This window comes from Rhinatrema bivittatum, chromosome 2 (assembly GCF_901001135.1).
Source record: "Rhinatrema bivittatum chromosome 2, aRhiBiv1.1, whole genome shotgun sequence".
Lineage (NCBI taxonomy): Eukaryota > Metazoa > Chordata > Amphibia > Gymnophiona > Rhinatrematidae > Rhinatrema > Rhinatrema bivittatum.
The window spans coordinates 359294362-359315579 of NC_042616.1; the positions used below are offsets into that span (position 1 = coordinate 359294362).

The 21218-nt window shown below is 43.0% G+C and overlaps 1 protein-coding gene across 1 annotated transcript in view; it reads left to right on the plus strand.

Moving 5' to 3' along the window:
- Positions 1-547: 547 nt before the first annotated feature.
- Positions 548-21218, plus strand: part of CLPTM1L (CLPTM1 like) — a 358381-nt gene continuing 337710 nt past the window's right edge. Inside the window, 2 exon segments of the mRNA XM_029589936.1 lie at positions 548-1004; positions 8007-8107. Coding sequence (XP_029445796.1) covers positions 843-1004; positions 8007-8107 — 263 coding nt within the window. The 5' untranslated portion in view covers positions 548-842.

A 21218-nucleotide genomic window follows, 5' to 3' on the forward strand; every position in this document is an offset into this window, starting at 1 on the left:
ACGGGGGTCCGATTCAGCACTAGCAACTAGAGCATTTGAAGAGATACTGCTTCCTCTTCCCTCCTCCCCCAAAAGACCCATTACACCTGTACTTCAGTGTTTCCCGATTCACATTCCCATAGCAAACGCAGACCAAAAACCTGTCAAGTAAGGAAGATGCTCATTACGCCATCGTGAGCGAAGGACTCGTGCACCAATTCAGCCCAGGACCTACCACTTAGAGGGGATCCTGATCCCGCTGCTCTCTCAGCATCTTTTGGCCGAAAGTCTTTCACTAAAGTCTCAAGCCTTCCATCCCCAACCTTCCCTCCCCTACAGCACGGTATAATCATGAAAAAAAAAAATATGATCTGCAATAAAGATGGTAAAATATTTCTTACCACCCTCTAGTTATTTTATCTGAATCCCAAGTTATTTCAAAATACAAATCGGGATTGCTCTCTTTGCAGCCAGCAAATATTACGCTAACCTTCTACCTGCGCTAGGAAAAGCGGTAGACCGCAGAGCGCACGCGCAATATTAGTAATCACTGCGGGACCGGAAGCGGCAGTTGGATTCCGGCAAGCCCTCGCCTGTCGGCAGCCTGTGAAGCGTCTGTCTTGGTACGCATGCGCGGACGGTCTCTGCCTTTCCATGGTGTCGGCAGGAGCTGGATGTGGGAGCAAGGAAGGAAAGAGCCGTGGCTCTTTGTGGGGGCCAATGCGGTGAAAAAGCCGCTGAAGAAAATAAACGCTTATAAATTTATAAAGTAGAACAATTTGGCGGGAAAGTCGCATACGTGGCAACACAGCTCCTATCTTAAGGGGCTTCAGGCTGCTTGCAGTTGAAGCCCCGTGGGAGTTATGCTTAGTCGTAGCTCTTTCACCAGCCTGGTTGTCGGCGTCTTTGTGGTGTATGTGGTTCATACCTGCTGGGTGATGTACGGAATCGTTTACACTAAACCCTGCGATGCCCGTGCAGACACCTGTGTGCGGCCCTATTTGGCCCGGAGGCCTAAATTGCAGGTGAGATGATGGTTTTTCTGTAGCACCTCAGGTGGGTAGGGAGAAGATGCGGATTATTGCCCACTGGTGATGGTTAACTTGCTGTGCTAGTACCGGGATTCCCTGTATCTGTCCATTCAAGACCTTGCTCAACAGCCTTTATATTTCCTTCATCTAGCTCATTTTCTCTGTTTTATGGGTCTTGTTGCCTTTTTTTTTTCTATTTCTGATATTTTATAATTGAATGTGTTTTTATTTTACTGTTTATTTTTTTTATAAAATATACTGTTAACTGGTTTGGTTCTTTTTATTTGTATAAAGGTTGTATATCAAAATGATTTACTTAGGGCCAGAAGATGCTCCCGGTCCCATGTGCATGTCCTCAGAGTCAGGCAGAGAGCTCTGTAGCCTCAATGCATGGATGAGACGATGGTGCAAGGAAGAGGGATTCAGTTTTGTATGGAACTGGGCAACCTTTTGGGGAAGAGAGGACATTTTCCGAAAGGACGGGTTCCTTTTAACGAAGGTGGAACCAGGCTGTTGGCGCTAACTTTTAAAGAGTAGATAAAGCATATTTTAAACTAGAAAGCCGTCAAAACACTCAGCGGTGCATGATTTGGAAGGAGGTATTTTTGAAGGAGCGTTAGGGCATCCCAACAGACTGGCCGATGCAGTATTGTCGTGCATTAAATGGGCGCTCATGATCGAGTGCCCGTTCCCTTAATGCTTGCAGATCCACATCTCTGGGTTGCCCGATACAAAATGCAAGTGGGTTGCTGCGGTAAACAGGAGGCACTAGGGGAAATTGTGTGCCCCTACTGCCTCGGCAGTGGGTGCCCAGGAGAGGTGGCTGTCAGTGGGTTAGGAAAATGAGTGCTCATTAATTGTGTCCCTTTTCCTAACCTGACTGCTGGCACCCTTTTTAAAAAAATTTTTTGGGGGGGATATTTTGAATTTTTTAGTTCCTTCAACTTAATATCGCCACAATAAAGGATAAAGTACAGAAAATCAGTTTTTTCTGTTATGTACACTTTTTGGGCTCCTCCAAAATTAACACCTGCTCGGGGCAGGCTTTAATTTTGGTGAGTGAAAATGTGTGCTTTGGGTGCGCATTTTTGTTTTTGCTTTGGGGGGATTAGATAATAGCTTCATCAACCTGCATTTACATGTGATGAACGCTATTACCTACACACGTGATTGGACACGTATTTTGGATGCGCTAACCCCTGTTTTACAATCACATGTTCAGGGCATTGGCCTGAGACAGTTTCCAATAAAAGCAAAAGTAGTCCATGTTCTTAAAAGTAAAGAATTACCTGAGCTAAAGGATTCCGAAAAGCAGGGTGTTAATATAAACAAAAAACACCCTTTGAAATGTCTGTATGCAAATACTAGAAGTCTAAGAAGTAAGATGGGAGTTAAGACTGCATAGCAGTGAATGATGAGATAAACGATTGCATCATGGAGAAATTGGTTCAAGAACAAATGAGATTTAATTCTTTGTGGAATCAGGATTTGGTGAGAGAGGTAAAAATGGTGGGGTCACTTAGCAATAGTGGTTATAACATCAAATTTGAACTAATAACTGGAAGGGGGACAATATGTAAATCTATTTATTTTATTTTATTTATTTTAATTTTTTCTATACCGGCATTCGTGAGGGTATCACATCATGCCGGTTTACAATAAACATTGAACGGTGCTAAAACAATAATAAAGTTACAGTTACAATAAAACAGGGAGGCGTAAAACTAGGAGCGAGAAAAAATAATAGGAACTTTAACATCGAGTATTAACCTGAAGTGTGACGGGGTACAAAATAGAGCATTTTGTGATTTGCAATGACATGTTCATTTGAGGTAATTGCGGTTTTAAACATAAGGGTGGAAAATAGAAAGGTAGAGTTTTTTTAGACTTTACCTTTCTGCATGTAGGGAAAAAGATCTAGAGCTCTAACACTTAGGGGCAAATCTTTAAAGGTACGCGCGGGCGCAGATTTGTTCGCGCAATCCAGCGTGAACAAATCTACGACCAATTTTATAACATGCGTGCGCTGCCGCGAACATGTTATAAAATCCAGGGTCAGCGCGTGCAAGGGGGGGTGCACAATTGTGCAACCTGCGCACGCTGAGCCGAGCAGCCGGCCTCTGTTCCCTCCGAGGCCGCTCCGAAATTGGAGCGGCCTCGGAGGGAACTTTCCTTCCGCTTCCCCCCCCCCCCCAGCCCTACCTAAATTCCCCTCCTAACCTTTATTGAAGAAGTTACGCCTGCCGGCTCTCCATCCCCCAGCACGGTGGCTGTGCCGGAGGCCTTGGTCACGCCCCTGGGCTGGTGCCCCGCCCACGGCCCTACCCCTTTTGCAAGCCCCGGGACTTACGCGCATCCCGGGTCTTGCGTGCGCCGCTGAGCCTATGCAAGATAGGCTCGGCAGGTAGCTTGGGGCAGGTTTTTGGGGGTTATGTGCATATCTTACACGCGTACCCCTTTGAAAATCTGCCCCTAAATTTTGAAAAGGGAAACTTTGATAAAATGTGGAAATTAGTTAGAAAAAAAACTGAAAGGTACAGCTGCAAAGGTTAAAAGTGTTTGAAAATACGTTCTTAGAAGCACAATCCAGATGTATTCCAGGCATTAAGAAAGGTGGAAGGAAGGCAAAATGATTACCGGCATGATTAAAAGGTGAGGTGAAAGAGGTTATTTTAGCCAAAACAACATCCTTCAAAATTTGGAAGGAGGACCCATTTGAAGAAAAATAGGAAAAAGCATACACATTGTCAAGTTAAGTGTAAAACATTGATAAGACAGGTTAAGTGAGAATTTGAAATGAAGTTGGCTGTAGAGGCAAAAACTCATAATAAAACATTTAAAAATATATATCCAAAGCAGGAAACCTGTGAGGGAGTTGGTTGGACCGTTAGTTGACCGAGGGGTTAAAGGGGCTCTTAGGGAAGATAAGGCAATTGCAGAAAAACTAAATTAGTTTTTTGTTTCTGTGTTTACTAATGAGGATGTTGGGGAGATACCGGCTCCAGAGATGGTTTTCAAGGGTGATGGTTCAGATGAACTGAACCAAATCACTGTGAACCTCGAAGATGTAGTAGGCCAGATTGACCAAGTAAAGAGTAGCAAATCACCTTGATCAGATGGCATGCAATCCCTAGGGTTCTGAAGGAACTGAAAAATGAAATTTCAGATCTATTAGTTAACCTATCATTAAAATGAAGACTGGAGGATGGCCAATGTAACCCGGATATTTAAAAAGGGCTCTAGGGGTGATTCAGGAAACTATAGACCAGTGAGCCTGACTTCAGTGCCAGGGAAAAATGGTGGAAACTATTCTAAAGATTAAAATCACAGAGCATATAGAAAGACATGGTTTAATGGAAAACAATCAGCATTTTTTTACCCAAGGAAAGTCTTGCCTCACAAGTTTTCATTTTTCTGAAGGGGTTAATAAACATATGAATAAAGGTGAACCAGTAGATGTAGTGTATTTGGATTTTCAGAAGGCGTTTGTCAAAGTATCGAATGAGAGATTTCTAAGAAAACTAAAGGCATGGGATGGGAGGTGATGTCCTTTTGTGGATTACAACTGGTTAAAAGACAGGAAACAGAGTAGGATTAAATGGTCAATTTTCTCAGTGGAAAAAGGTAAAACAATGGAGTGCCTCAGGGATCTATACTTGGACTGGTGATTTTCAATATATTTATAAATGATCTGGAAAGGAATATGACGAGGAGGTAATCAAATTTGCAGATGATACACAATTATTCAGAGTAGTTAAATCACAAGTGGATTGTGATAAATTGCAGGAGGACCTTGCGAGACTGGAAGATTGGGCCTCCAAATGGCAGATGAAATTTAATGTGGACAAGTGCAAGGTGATGCATGTAGGGAAAATAACCTTGCTGTAGTTATACAATGTTAAGTTCCATATTAGGAGCTACCACCCAGGAAAAAGATCTAGGCATCATAGTGGATAATACTTTGAAATCGTTGGCTCTGTGTGACAGCAGTTAAAAAAAGCAAACAATGTTAAGAATTATTAGGAAGAGAATGGTTAATAAAACGGAAAATGTCATAATGCCTCTGTATCGCTCCATGCTGAGACCGTGCTTTGAAAACTGTGTACAATTCTGGTTGCTGCATCTCAAAAAAGATATAGTTGCGATGGGGAAGGTACAGAAAAGGGCAACCAGAATGGTAAAGGGGATGGAACAGCTCCACTATGAGGAAAGGCTGAAGAGGTCAGGGCTGTTCAGCTTGGAGAAGAGACGGCTGAGGGGGAATGTGATAAAGGTCTTTAAAATCATGAGGTCTTGAACGAGTAGATGTGAATCGGTTATGTACACTTTCAGATAATGGAAGGACTAGGGGGCACGCGATGAAGTTAGCAAGTAGCACATTTAAGACTAATCTGAGAAAATTCTTTTTCACTCCATGCACAATTAAGCTCTGGAATTTGTTGCCAGAAGATGTGGTTAGTGCAGTTAGTGTAGCTGGGTTTAAAAAAGGTTTGGATAAGTTCTTGGAGGAGAAGTCCATTAACTGCTATTAATCAAGTTTACTTAGGGAATAGCCTATGCTATTACTGGCATCAGTAGCATGAGATCTTCTTGGTGTTTGGGTACTTGCCAGGTTCTTGTGGCCTGTTTGGCCTCTGTTGGAAACAGGATGCTGGGCTTGATGGAACTTTGGTCTGACCCAGCATGGCATGTTCTTATGTAAACAGTGGAGTGCCTCACGGATCTGTACTTGAATTGGTACTTTTTAATATATTTATAACTGATTTGGAAAAGGATACGACGAGTGAGATGATCAGATTTACAGATTATATAAATTTATTCAGAGTAATTAAATCATATGCAGGTTGTGATAAGTTGCAGCAGATGAAATATAATGTATACAAGTGCAAGGTGATGCATATAGGGAAAAAGAACCCATGTTAGGTTCCATATTAGGAGTTAACACACACGAAAAAGATCTAGGAGTCATAGTGGATAATACATTGAAATTTTTGGATTAATGTGCTGCAGTGGTCAAAGCAAGCAAAATGTTAGGAATTATTAGGAAGGGAACAGTGAATAAAACAGAGAAAGTCATAATACCTCTGAATCGCTCCATGGTGAGACTGCACCTAGAGTACTGTGTGCAATGTCTGTTGCCACATCTTAAAAAGATAGTTAAACTGGAGAAAGGTACAGAGAAGGGCAACCAAAATAATAAAGGGGATGGAACAGCTTCCCTTTGAGGAAAGGCTAAAGAGGTTAGGGTTGTTCAGCTTGGAGAAGAAGCAGCTGAGGGGGGGATATGATAGCGGTCTATTAAATAATGAGTGTACTAGAACGGGTAAATGTGAATTGGTTATTTACCCTTTCAGATAATAGGATGATTGGGTGGCACTTCCTGATGTTATCAAGTAGCACATTTAAAACAAATCGGAAAAATTATTTTTCACTCAACACACAGTTAAGCTCCGGAATTCGTTGCTGGTGGATGTAGTTATGGCAGTTAGTGTAGCTGGGTTTAAACATTTGAATAAGTTCCCGGAGAAGTCCATAAACTTATTAATCAAAATGCCTTAGGGAATAGCCACTGCTATTACTGGCATTAATAGCATGGGATCTATTTAATATTTAGGTATTTGCCAGGTACTTGTAATCTGGAATGGCCATTTTTGGAAACAGGATGCTGAGTTTGATGGACCCTCAGTCTGGCCATCCTTCCCCACTCCCCCCACCCCTTTCAAACAAGCAAAGCAAAGGAGAAAGGTGAAAACAGTAAAGAAAAAATTATTGGGCTCCTAAACATTTTTACCTACTGCTTTACATTTTCTAAAAATGTTTCCACTCTTTCTGAACACGTACTGGTGGGGACTCCAAGTTTTCTTTCTAATACTGTACCGTGGTCAATAAGACCTTTTAATAGTAATTTTTCTTCATCCAGTCAAAGCAGGTCAGACCAGTGGGTTATGCATGACAACCAGCATATGGAGACAGAGATCAGGCTTGTCACACCAGCTTGCCAGTATTCTCTGTCTCCAGCAAATGGTCAGCAAGTATCCTGTGCTGTGGACTGAGGCCTGATTAGACCACATGGATAGAATGGTTTCTGAGGTGAAAGACTAGCTCTCATTCCCTCAATTGAGCACGATCTGCAGATTTTGTTTTAAAATGGAAAAAAATAGGTTCTGCAAAACAGCTCCTGTGCTCTCTCCTTCAGTGGGACACAGTTTAGATTGGGGGGTGGGGCTTCAGAAGCTTGGGTGCCTTCTAGCTGGAGGTTTGGGCTTTGATCCGTCCCACCCCTTCTCTCTCTTCCCTTTTGTCCCACCACTGTTCTGGTGGGACAAAAAAAAACTACTGTGAGCTCCTGCTGAGGCATGACTTTGGCACTCAGAGACGCCACTCTGAGAGAATATTGCACTTCCTAGGGATACTGCTCTTACAATGGCTACTGACATGAATCTCTTCTAGTTTTCTAGGTAAGGGCTCCAGTTCAGTTTTAGTTTTATAAACCATAGACAGCTCATTTCTTCTAAAAGATTCATTTTTACAAAACTTGGTATTTTAAAATGTCAGTGTGTCCTAGATTAGCAGCCATGCTGCGGCGTTGCAGTTGCTTAGATTCAACTTGTTACTCACTGAGTTTCAAACCTTTGCAACCTAGTTTGAGGAATGTTGTATTTGTTTGCTTGTACTGTGAGTTATGATATCAGTTTAGATTGTAAGCCCATTCTGATGCAGGAATCTGAATTGCAACTCACCTCGAGCACATTTAATATTCCATTCTTAGATCTGGATTTATTTTAAGGAAACGTGGTAGTTCTAGAGTACAATAGCTTTCAGCCGTTGTTGATTATAATATAAAATATGTATGTTGAAACTACACTTCTGGAATCTAGAGTAGTGTCATACAGCACATCTTTATAAGGGTTAAAAGGCCGTTATAGGATAGTAAAGTAATTTCTCTACTGCTATGAAATAATGATCTAAAGTACCATATGCTTTCTTTTGTTTCAGTTGAGTGTCTATACCACCACAAGATCAAGTATTAGTGCTGAAAACAGTGTGGATCTTGTTTTAAATGTAGAAGATTTTGATGTTGAAACAAAATTTGAAAGGTAAGTTTTCATGTTAATGTTTCATTATAGCCCTTATAGTGCCCTTATAGTGTATTTTAAGTTTGAATATATAATCTTTATTAAACAAAGATGTTGCCTGGAAAAATTGGAAGTGGCTTGATTAATGGTAAGTATTTACCCAGGATTTTATATATTGCTTTTGCTTTTCTCTTGTATGTTTTTTCTTAATAATTTATATCCTATTTAGTTTTTGGGGACATAGGACAATTAGAGAATCAGTTAAATTAGAATGCTAATTGATACCAGTAATTTAGAATACAAATAACATTTTGCATATGCAACACTGAAAAAGATGGTATGGATAAGGAGTGTAATACTACTGTTTATCCAAAGAAGCTACTGCTTTCACCTGTTTAGCTGGCAATTGAATGCTATTGTTTTCCAAGAGTAGTAGATATTATATGTGGTGTTAGAGGAATTCTTATTCCTCTTTATGTCAAAGGGATCAGATCTTGTACCAGTGCAATAATAGGGCTGCCACAGAGAAAACTTGTGTGCCTGATTCTGATATACCTTACCACTCTTGTTTGGAAGACCATCTATATATTCCATTTGTAAACCTCTGTGAAAGGGAATTCTGTCTAAACCATGTCTGTCACCCCTTTAAATGACTGAGGTGGACGAGGATCCCAGTATCTTCAGGGAATTTGTTTAACTGAATGACATGGAATGCAAATAGGGTGCAATTTCTATAATATAAAACAATGGTCCATGCAACCTGAAGAATAGCCATTAGGGTGTGTTGAAAAGTATTATATGTAGGCAATTTTCTCCCCTTCTACCCTCCCCCCTCCCCCAAAGGTTTCTATATCCTAATCAGTGACTACTTAAATATTCCCTATAGGCAGAGCCTCTGATCTTCCACAATTCTGTGGTCGCGGCAAGGACTGCAAAATCCAGCTATTCCCACAGAATTGGCTGGTTCCTGTGGAATTTCTGTGGGATGCCAGGGTTGTTAGCATTTCTGAAACAGAACAATGGGAAACTTTGATAAAATGAGGAAAATAGTTAGAAAAAAACTGAAAGGTGCAACTGCAAAGGTTAAAAGTGTTCAGCAAGCTTGGACATTGTTTAAAAATACAATCCTAGAGGCGCAGTCCATATGTATTCCGCGCATTAAGAAAGTGGAAGGAAGGCAAAACGATTACCGTCATGGTTAAAAGGTGAGGTGAAAGAGGCTATTTAACCAAAAAACATCCTTCAAAAATTGGAAGAAGGATCCATCTGAAGAAAATAGGATAAAACACAAGCATTGTCAAGGTAAGTGTAAAACATTGATAAGACAGGCGAAGAGAGAATTTGAAATGAAGTTGGCCATAGAGGCAAAAACTCATAATAAAAATTTTTAAAAATATATCCAAAGCAAGAAACCTGTGAGGGAGTCGGTTGGACCATTAGATGACAGAGGGGTTAAAGGGGCTCTTAGGGAAGATAAGGCCATTGCAGAAAGACTAAATGAATTCTTTGCCTCCTTGTTTACTAATGAGGATGTTGGGGAGATACCAGTTCCAGAGATGGTTTTCAGGGGTGATGACTCAGACGAACTGAACGAAATCACTGTGAACCTGGAAGATGTAGTAGGCCAGATTGACAAACTAAAGAGTAGCAAATCACCTGGACTGGATGGTATGCATCCTAGGGTTCTGAAGGAACTAAAAAATGAAATTTCTGATCTATTAGTTAAAATTTGTAACCTATCATTAAAATCATCCATTGTACCTGAAGATTGGAGGGTGGCCAATGTATCCCCAATATTTAAAAAAGGCTCCAGGGGGCGATCCGGGTAACTATGGACCAGTGAGCCTGACTTCAGTGCCGGGAAAAATAGTGGAAACTATTCTCAAGATCAAAATCGTAGAGCATATAGAAAGACATGATTTAATGGGACACAGTCAACATGGATTTACCCAAGGGAAGTCTTGCCTAACAAATCTGCTTCATTTTTTTGAAGGGGTTAATAAACATGTGGATAAAGGTGAACCGGTAGATGTAGTGTATTTGGATTTTCAGAAGGCGTTTGACAAAGTCCCTCATGAGAGGCTTCTACGAAAACTAAAAAGTCATGGGATAGGAGGCGATGTCCTTTCGTGGATTACAAAACTGGTTAAAAGACAGGAAACAGAGAGTAGGATTAAATGGTCAATTTTCTCAGTGGAAAAGGGTAAACAGTGGAGTGCCTCAGGGATCTGTACTTGGACCGGTGCTTTTCAATATATATATAAATGATCTGGAAAGAAATACGACGAGTAAGGTTATCAAATTTGCGGATGATACAAAATTATTCAGAGTAGTTAAATCACAAGCAGACTGTGATACATTACAGGAGGACCTTGCAAGACTGGAAGATTGGGCATCCAAATGGCAGATGAAATTTAATGTGGACAAGTGCAAGGTGTTGCATATAGGGAAAAATAACCCTTGCTGTAGTTACACAATGTTAGGTTCCATATTAGGAGCTACAAACCAGGAAAAAGATCTAGGCATCATAGTGGATAATACTTAAAATCGTCGGCTCAGTGTGCTGCAGCAGTCAAAAAAGCAAACAGAATGTTAGGAATTATTAGGAAGGGAATGGTTAATAGAACGGAAAATGTCATAATGCCTCTGTATCGCTCCATGGTGAGACCGCACCTTGAATACTGTGTACAATTCTGGTCGCCGCATCTCAAAAAAGATATAGTTACAATGGAGAAGGTACAGAGAAGGGCAACCAAAAGGATAAAGGAGATGGAACAGCTCCCCTATGAGGAAAGGCTGAAGAGGTTAGGGCTGTTCAGCTTGGAGAAGAGATGGCTGAGGGGGGATATGATAGAGGTCTTTAAGATCATGAGAGGTCTTGAACGAGTAGATGTGACTCGGTTATTTACACTTTCGAATAATAGAAGGACTTGGGGGCATTCCATGAAGTTAGCAAGTAACACATTTAAGACTAATCGGAGAAAATTCTTTTTCACTCAACACACAATAAAGCTCTGGAATTTGTTGCCAGAGGAGGTGGTTAGTGCAGTTAGTGTAGCTGGGTTCAAAAAAGGTTTGGATAAGTTCTTGGAGGAGAAGTCCATTAACTGCTATTAATCAATTATACCTAGGGAATAGCACTGCTATTAATTGCATCAGTAGCATGGGTTCTTCTTGGTGTTTGGGTAATTGCCAGGTTCTTGTGGCCTTGTTTTGGCCTCTGTTGGAAACAGGATGCTGGGCTTGATGGACCCTTGGTCTGACCTAGCATGGCAATTTCTTATGTTCTTATGTCCTTCTTTCTCTCTGTCTTGTCTTGTCTTTCTCTCCCCCTTTGGCTTCCCCACCCTATCTCAAGCTTGGCCTCAAACATTTATTTCTTTGTTTTTAAATGTCCCTTGGTCTCTTGTGAGCTGGTCATGACAACGCTGCAGCCAGGGTTCACAGTTCTGCTAATTGTGTCACCACTGGGCCCAGAACAACTTCAGACGTAGCATCGGGAGCTTCCCCAGGATTCCCCCAGCTCAATGGAGCCTCTCTTCCCCACCGCCCCCCTAAATCCTCTTGATACAGCAGTGGCAGCAGAAGCCGGCATTTATGCTCTCATTTCTCTCTTCTTCAGCCTGGACTCTGAAGCAGCAAGGGGCTGAGTGCTGAAACTCCCACTGTTTTTCAGCCCTTCTTTCGCTGACTCATTTCTCCTGGTGGGAGGCAGTCACAAACCAGCTCTACCTCTCTCTCAGTTGCTTCTCCAGAGGACTACCTTGACTGACTGACACTTTAATTTTAGGGCTGTTGCATCCTTTTTCTCCCTAGCCATGTGCAGCTTCCACTTTAGTGCCTTCATTTACCCCAACCAGCCCTCAGCCAAACTGGGCTACTGGCTTGGGCTATTACTGCCTCCCTTTCCAGCCACTCCAATGGGCACTACCATTAGGGACACCCTAGGACCTTCCAAGGCGTTATAATGGGCATCGCTGGGTCTTCAGAGGGCATCTGAGCTCCCATCACCAGGTAAAAAAAAAAAAATTTTGACCCCTATTACAGGAAGAGTGTATGAAGAGGCAGTGAAACAAAAATGAGGGGATCTGAGGGATTGTAGGAACAGGTAGAGTGAGGTTTGGGATGGCAAGAATGAGTGAATGATGCAGGTGGAAGAAGAGTAAGTGAGGGGATCTGAGGGGGTTGCAGGGCGAGGGAGTGAGTGAGGGGTGTGGGTAGAAGTGAGGGGGTTATGAGGGTTGGGGAGAGGGCGCATGAGTGAGTGGTCGATTGGAAAAGAGTGAGGTAAGAGTAAGTGAGGGAATCTGTGCTGAGGGGTGTGTTTGGCGAGACAGTGAATGAGAGGACTGGAGGAGGTGTGGAATGCAAGTGAGGGGACTGAAGGAAGTGTGTGCAGAGTGGGAGAATAATTTTTGATTTCTTGTTTTAATGAATTTGATATTAAAAAGGTCTGGATAAAACAAAAGAGGCTGAAGATTAACTCAAGTATCTGGACAACAGGCAATAAGCTGATTTCATCAGAATATGCAGACAGCTGGTTTCAGAAAAAATATATAGATGGACATCTTCAGGACTGAGGATTTTGTTAACTCAAAGGACTTTTGTGCTCTGTAGGTGTGTGAGAGAATGGGTGTCTGCCTGCCTAGTGCTCTGTCTGTAGGTGTGTGAGAGAATGGGTGCCTGCCTGCCTAGTGCTCTGTCTGTAGGTGTGTGAGAGAATGGGTGCCTGCCTGGGGCTCGCTCTGTAGGTGTGTATGTGTGAGAGAATAGTTGCCCGCCTGGGGGGTGTGTGTGTGTGTGTGAGAGAATGGGTGCCCGCCTGGGGGGGTGTGTGTGAGAGAATGGGTGCCCACCTGGGGGGGTGTGTGTGAGAGAATGGGTGCCCGCCTGGGGGGGATGTGTGTGTGAGAGAGAATGGGTGCCTGCCTGGGGTGTGTGTGTGTGTGTGTGTGTGTGTGTGTGTGTGTGTGTGTGTGAGTGAGAGAGAGAGAGAGAATGGGTGCCTGCCTGGGGGTGTGAGTGTGAGAGAGAGAATGGGGGTCTGTCTGCATGTGTGTGAGAGAGAGAATGGGTGCCTGCCTGGGGGTTTGTGTGTGTGTGAGAGAGAGAGAATGGATGCCTGCCTGGGGGGTGGGTGTGTGTGTGAGTGAGAGAGAGAGAATGGGTGCCTGCCTGGGAGTCTGTCTGTAGGTGTGTGTGTGTGTGAGAGAGAATGGATGCCCGCCCGGGGTTCTGTAGGTGTGTGAGAGAGAGAATGGGTGCCTGCCTCTGGGTCTGTGTGTATGTGTGTGTGAGAGAGAGAATGGGTGCCTGCCTTGGGGGTCTGTCTCTGTGTGTGTGTGTGTGTGTGTGTGTGTGTGTGTGTGTGTGTGTGAGAGAGAGAGAGAGAGAATGGGTGCCTGCCTCGGGGGTCTGTGTGTGTGAGTGAGAGAGAGAATGGGGGTCTGTGTGTGAGTGAAAAAGAGAATGGGTGCCTGCCTGGGGGTCTGTCGTGTGTGTGTGTGTAAGAGAGAGAGAATAGGTGCCTGCCTGGGGGTCTGTCTATGTGTGTGGGAGAGAGAGAATGGGTGCCTGTCTGGGGGTCTATCTGTAGGTGTGTGGGTGAGAGAGAATGGGTGCCTGCCTGCCTGGGGCTCTGTAGGTGTGTGTGTGTGTGTGTGTGAGAGGGAATGGGTGCCTGCCCGGGGGTCGGTCTGCAGGTGTATGTGTGAGAGAATGGGTGCCTGCCTGTGTGTGTAATTATGAATGGGTGCCTGGCTGTGTGTGTGCGTGTGCATTTGATTACGAATGGGTGCCTCCCTGAGGGTGTGCATGTGTGACATTATGAATGGGTGCCTTCATGGGGATTTGGCTGTGTGTGTGTGTGTGTGTGTGTGTGAAAGAATGAATTGGTGCCTGCCTGGGGGTCTGTGTGAGCGAGAGCCTGTGTGCATATGAGGGAATCTCGGGGAGTAAGAATTTTTGTGTTATGTGTATGTGTGGGGGAGAGAGGGTCTTAGTGCCTATAAATGAGTGTGTGGGTGTGTATGTGTGAGAGGGAATGAACATGTGAGTGTGTGTGTGTGTGTGTGTAAAGTTTGTCGTTCCCCCCCCCCCCCCCCCCCCAAGTCCCCTAATCCTCAACAATCTCAGGGTGACTGGAAATCAATAGTTCCCAGGTATGGACAGCAGGGGCTTTTTTTTTTTTTTTTATATCCATTGTAGTTTTAATTATTGGGTGTTTCATATGTGTGCTGTTTTGAATTGTTTTATTGTGTGCTTGTGTAACCCTTAGTGGGGTGTTTTAAGTCCCATGGGCATACCATCTTAGTTATATCTTCTAGGGCTGCTCCGGCTAACTACTCACTCCTACGCTGAATCTTAATCTTGGAGGTGGGGTGGAGTTCTTTTTATGGGGGGAAAGCTCTCACTTATGTCTTGGATAATAAAAAAAAATTTGCCAGTGTGTGTTTGTACTTTTAGTGCTTCCTTGAGCTGAGAGGCTTTAATAACTTAGGACCAGGACTGGGTGTTTAAAATAAAGTTTACTAATTTTAAAGTTAAATAAGTCCATTGTCCAAAATGCTGAGTGTACATTTGACTGAAGTTACAGGGTTTCTGTTATGCTTGGTAGGTGTCCTTTTTACAGACCTCTGGGTGGAGCCCATGGTGACTTAAATGCGCATACTCTCCCAGCGGCTGTGCTGTGGGAATCCTACTGGAGGGGTCCCCTTTGGCTTGCAAAAAATCCTACGTTTAGACATCTTCTTGCCCATGGGCACCCAGCCTGTCCTGATTTCTTGGAGGAAAATCCGTATGGAAGCTCCTTCTCTTGCTCTTCCTTCCTTTGATTGTTGTTCATTTTCCTTAGCTGTTACTTGCAAGTGATTTCTCTGGTGGAAAAATCTGAGGACCAGGCTATTCACAGCACTGAAATCCCAGTGGGGAAGAAGGCTTCAGAAAACCTCCCCATACTCTAGTTCCAAAAAATGCTTTAAGTCTAAACCTGGATAGCTTCTCTGCTTTCACTGCATCTCACAGCAGGATCTGTGTTTGCCTACCTAGTGGGTAGAGTAGGCTTGCAGGTCTTTGGTTCCCTTGTAGAGAGCCCCTTGCCCCAAAAGATAAGAAGGATCTTCTGGCAGGGAGTGCACAGTGAAATGTCTCTTCTAAAAGAAACTCCTTTGGGCAAAGCTGGGAGGGCCCTACCAGAGTGTAGAAAAAATACATGTTGTATCTGCAGCTGCTCTTTCTAACTGAACCCCTGAGTCTTAAAATGGATGGGCTAAATAACACTGAGTCATCCAATCAGAATCTCCAGGTGGGAGAGACTAAAAGGTATGGATGGCTCCCTTTCTAACAGGGCCAATACAGTACAGAGCGCTCCGACGGAGCGCACTGTTAGCCGGCATTTGGACGCGTGTTTTTGACGCGCTAGCTTTCCCCTTATTCAGTAAGGGGTAATAGCGCGTCCAAAATGCGCATCCAACCCCCCGAACCTAATAGCGCCCGCAACATGCAAGTGCATGTTGATGGCCCTATTAGGTATTGCTGCGCGATTCAGTAATTAAAATGTGCAAACAGCACATTTTACACTCAGAAATTAGCGCCTACCCAAAGGTAGGCGCTAATTTCTCTAGGCACCAGGAAAGTGCTCAGATAAGCAGTAAAAACTGCTTTTCTGTGCACCCTCCGACTTAATATCATGGCGATATTAAGTCGGAGGTCCCGAAAGTTTAAAAAAGTAAAAAAAAAAAAAATTTGAAATAGGCTCGCGGGTTGAAAACCGGATGCTCAATTTTGCTGGCGTCCGGTTTCCGAACCCGTTGCTGTCAGCGAGCTCAAGAACCGATGCCGGCAAAAATTGAGCATCGGCTGTGAAACCCGCTGACAGCCGCCGCTCCTGTCTGAAAAGAGGCGCTAAGGACGCGCTAGTGTCCTTAGTGCCTCTTTTTACCGCTGGGCCTAATTTAAATAAATTTATTTACTGTATCGCGCGCACAGGAGAGAGGGTGCTTGCCCGCTCTCCCGCAATTTCTACTGTATCGGCCCTGTAAAATGTGTTTATAAAGGCAGGGATAGTGGGAGCTAGTGGCCAGATCCAGTAGGGATGCCACACTTGGAGGGAGGGATGGGGGGGAGGGAGTATGACTTTAATTAATAAAAGTTTATTCTATTTGTCAGTAGTTTTAAAATATTCTTTTATTAGTATGTTTAACTATTATAACTGATGCTTTATGTTTCTTGATTTTATTTGTTTTATGAGGAATGGTGGTTCTGTTTTTTCCATTGTAACACACAGTCTTGTCCATTGTAACACACAGTCTTGCTTCTTGGGGTTTCCATTTCAGCTTTTGTCTTCATATTGCTGGTCTTAATTTGTGATCCTTTATTCTGTATTTTGGTGAGAGTCTGTCTCTGCTCTGTGTGTGTGACCAAGGTGAGAGATTCTGCTAGCCTGTAGTGTAGTGTCTATAGGGATCTATAGAAATCAGATTTGTTTCGTTTCTCCAGTAGTTGGTGTATTGGTATTCTGGGACCCAGTGTAATAATTGCAGTGCTGCTTTTTCACAGGTATGGTTCTTGTTTGAATTATTGCTGTTACTACTGTTATGTTACCATAGGTTTTGCTGTATAGATTTTTAGTGTTTTATTTTGCGGGGTTTTGTTAGTTTAAAATGTCTGGCAGTGGAAAGAGTTTGCTGCTGTTGCTGGATGTGGTGGGGTATCTTCCTCTTTGTATTTGTGTGTATCTGATGGCTTTTTTCAGCAACAAGAAGAGAATCAATATTGGAATTTTGAGCTTCTGGCTGGCAGTATAATTTGCTATTTGGCAAATGATTTAACAGCTGATTGTTTGGTGAGAGACTTCGATTGTGTGTATGTGTGTGTATAATATTGTATACACGATGTATGTGTGTGTATATATATGTATACATGATGTAACCCAGCTTTAGTGGGTGAATAGGCCAACAAATTGTATGGATGGAAGGCGGGGCCTTAGCTCAAAATGTTTGCTCACCCCTGCCTAGACACAGGTATAATGGGTGCCTATTGACAAATCCAGGATGGCATTTGTTGCTAATTTCTATAAAATAGCCATTGGCAAATATATGTTATAGCTAATCATATGAGACATTGTAGCAGAAACCTTTATGGGGATATGAACATACTGAATCCAATTAGCGGATGTTCAATTGCACCACTAAGGCATCAGAAGAGTATAAAAAGCACTGTTAAAAATTGTATCATTGGAGACAGAAAAAACAGAAGAGAGAACTTCTGCATTTCAATGTGTAAATATGTAAGTATTATTGTTTAACTATATTATTCAGCTCATTAGATATGAAATAAAACTTTTGTAGAGGTGAATTGTCCTAATTTAGATTAACTGTAATATATTTTGTGGCAGATGGGCACCATCTAGTGTCTCAAACAAAATATAACAAGCAAACTTAAATCTGCCTAATAAAGACATATTTTACAGTTTGATTATGCATTTTTAAAGTCATTATAATTTAATCCTTTATCAAGAGGATTGATGTCTGGGAGAGTGGTGTGGATGGATCATTTTTTTCTCTCCTGACTTCAGATTCTTTTCCCAGATCCCTTGTTCCCTCTCCTTCCTGATTCCCCCATCCTCTTAATTCGTGTGTCTCTCTATCCTCCTCTAATCATCCATCCTGAGATCTTGTCATTACCCTCTTTTGAGATCCCCTCTTAGTGATAACTGTTATGTATTAACTATAAGGTCTTTTTACTTTGGTACCAACTCTCGTTTTTTACAAATTATTCCTTCGAGTTTTAATAGCAATTAACACAGCAGGTGAGAGAGAATACCAATACACATGGAATTTGTTTGAGTGTTTTATGTACTTTAGTCTGACCCAGCATGGAACATCTTATGGTCTTATCTGTTTAGTTTTGTATATTTTCTCACATCTGCCCATAAATATCAAATTTCTCAGCAAGAGAAAGAATGTGAAAAAGAGACTGGGATGCTTTAGTAAATTAGATTCTTTATGTGGGATGGGATGTGCTGGGGATGTGCGATTTTAAGTGATAACTTCTGTTCTCCCCTCCAGCACAGCCCTCACTGCAAACTTTGACTTGGTGCTACCCATTACTGCCACCAACTTTCCAAGTTTCTGCAGCCCACCACCTAGGGTTTTCATTCTGCCACCACACCTCCATTAAACAACTGACTAGAGCTGAGACCTTGCTTTATTCAGTGTCTCTCCCAATCAAGAAGACCCTTGCTGCTGATGCCAATGCAACCTGTTGCTGCCTCTCTTCTGGAACATGATATTATTACCACTGGCTTACTGAGTCCCTTCAGTGCTTTGTCTCACCAACCAGATTCAACTCAGGGTAGGGGGTGAGGGATGCTATTATGACATTAAGCCAGGAATCTGGACACCCCTTTGATGTATAAAAACAAACAATTATTCCAAGGTTGAAAAATAACAAATGCCTATCTGTGCCTAGGCAACCAAATTTTCATGACTGTCATGGAACCTTGGGAACCACAAATTGTGGCCCAATCATGCAGCACCCGGAGGTGCAGGTCTAGAGCATTGTAATTTATTTTCTGGGTTCACTTGTGGTTCCCTTGATTTGCAGTAAGTGTGTAATAAGGTTAGGTTCTTCTGCAAATTACCTGTGGTAGGGGCTTAAATGACTAAATTGTCAGCATCAAACACGCATTCAGTTTTTGAGTTACTTAGTTTTGAGTGTTAGTGCTAAGGATCTCTTCAGTAGTGCCGGGAGACAATAGATACATATGTTAAAGAAAATAGTACTGAAGCTATATCCTTCTTACTCCTTACTCTGCTTGTTACATATTACAGTGATGAAGAAAGGGGCCATCAAAGCTGACAGCGGTCCTGGTAAGCTGTATGACAGTGGTTCAGAATGATGCAGACCAGTGCTGCATGCATAAAAGGTCTGACATTGTCTGACTTTTGCAGCTTTGGATATCCCATCTTAAAACTCAGAACTCCTGATCTCCACCCCTCCCCCAAGCTCACGTCTCCTCTTCCACCCTTTCTATGTTTGGATAACATTGTCATCCTCCCAGAATCCTCAACCAGTAACCTTGGTTATCTTCAAGAATTTCTCTCCCTTCTCTACACATATCGAAAACACTTCTAAAATGTTTCTTTCTCTATAACATCACCAAAATCTGTCTTTTCTGAACACACTACCAGAACACTTACCCTCTTTCTCATCGCCTCCTGCTTAGACTGCTGCATGCAACCTGTTACATACAGGTCTTTAGGTGAATGATCTCTCTCCACTACAGTCTATCCAAAATTGAGCTGTGCGGCTTATCTTTTGCAAAGTTGTTACACCCTTATAACCCCTCTTCTCAAGTCACTGCATGGCCCGCAGGGAGACGCCGTTGTCTGGCCTCCTGTGAGCCTTGGCTTAGGCTCGCACGTTTCTCATACCTTTAAAGGGACCGTGGCAGGAAACTAGCCTGCGGCCCCGAATGATGAAGACATTGGGCCCTGGTATATAAGGCAGGGCCTGCCACTAGTTCTTTGCTTTGGCAATAGGTCTCCATGTTTGTTCATGTGCTCGTTGCCCATGGTTCCTGTTCCTGACCCGTACCTTGTTCCTCCTTGTCTCGCTGGACTGACTCTTTTGGCTTTGACCCTTGCTATGTTGGATCATGCTCAGGATGACCTCTGGCTTGACCCTTGCTACGTTGGACCACGCTCAGGATTGACCTCTGGTTTTGATCCTTGCTATGTTGGACCACACTCTGGATTGATCTCCTCTGGCTTTAAGAACATAAGAAAAATGCCACACTGGGTCAGACCAAGGGTCCATCAAGCCCAGCATCCTATTTCCAACAGTGGCCAAATCCAGGCCATAAGAACCTGGCAAGTACCCCCCAAAAACTAAGTCTATTCCATGTTACCATTGCTATTGGCAGTGGCTATTCTCTAAGTGAACTTAATAGCAGGTAATGGACTTCTCCAAGAACTTATCCAATCCTTTTTTAAACACAGCTAAAACTAACTGCACTAACCACATCCTCTGGCAACAAATTCCAGAGTTTAAATGTGCGTTGAGTAAAAAAAAACTTTCTCCGATTAGTTTTAAATGTGCCCCATGCTAACTTCATGGAGTGCCCCCTAGTCTTTCTAACTATCCGAAAGAGTAAATAACCGATTCACATCTACCCGTTCTAGACCTCTCATGATTTTAAACACCTCTATCATATCCCCCCTCAGTTGTCTCTTCTCCAAACTGAAAAGTCCTATCCTCTTAGTCTTTCCTCATAGGGAGTTGTTCCATTCCCCTTATCATTTTGGTAGCCCTTCTCTGTACCTTCTCCATCGCAATTATATCTTTTTTGAGATGCGGCGACCAGAATTGTACACAGTATTCAAGGTTCGGTCTCACCATAGAGTGATACAGAGGCATTATGACCTTTTCCGTTTTATTCACCATTCCCTTTCTAATAATTCCCAACATTCTGTTTGCTTTTTTGACTGCCGCAGCGCTTTGACCCTTGCTCCGTTAGACTGTGCACCTTGTCTTGCTCAGCTGCCTGTCCTGACTCCAGCCTGCCTTCGGTATCTCCCTGACTTGGCCTCTTAGGCTTCGGGGTTCTTATACCTGGGCGTCCCCTGTCTCTGCCCTGTTCCTTTTGGTGCCCGGGTCTCTGGATCCCTTCCTCGTTGGACCTACATCAGTCCCTTGATTCCTCTGCTGGTCCTTGGCAATCCTTGCATCTCATCTGTTGGAAACAGTATGCTGGCTTGATGGACCCTTGGTCTGACCCAGTATGGACCCTTGGTCTGACCCAGAATGGCATGTTCTTATAAGAAAATAAGAAACATGCCATACTGGCTCACACCAAGGGTCCATCAAGCCCAGCATCCTGTTTCCAACAGTGGCCATTCCAGGCCATAAGATCCTGGCAAGTACCCAAAAACTGTCTATTCCATGTTACCGTTGCTAGAAATAGCAATGGCTATTTTCTAAGTCAACTTAATTAATAGCAGGTAATGGTCTTCTCCTCCAAGAACTTATCTAATCCTTTTTTAAACACAAGCTATACTAACTGCACTAACACATCCTCTGGCAACAAATTCCAGAGTTTAATTGTGTGTTGAGTAAAAAAGAACTTTCT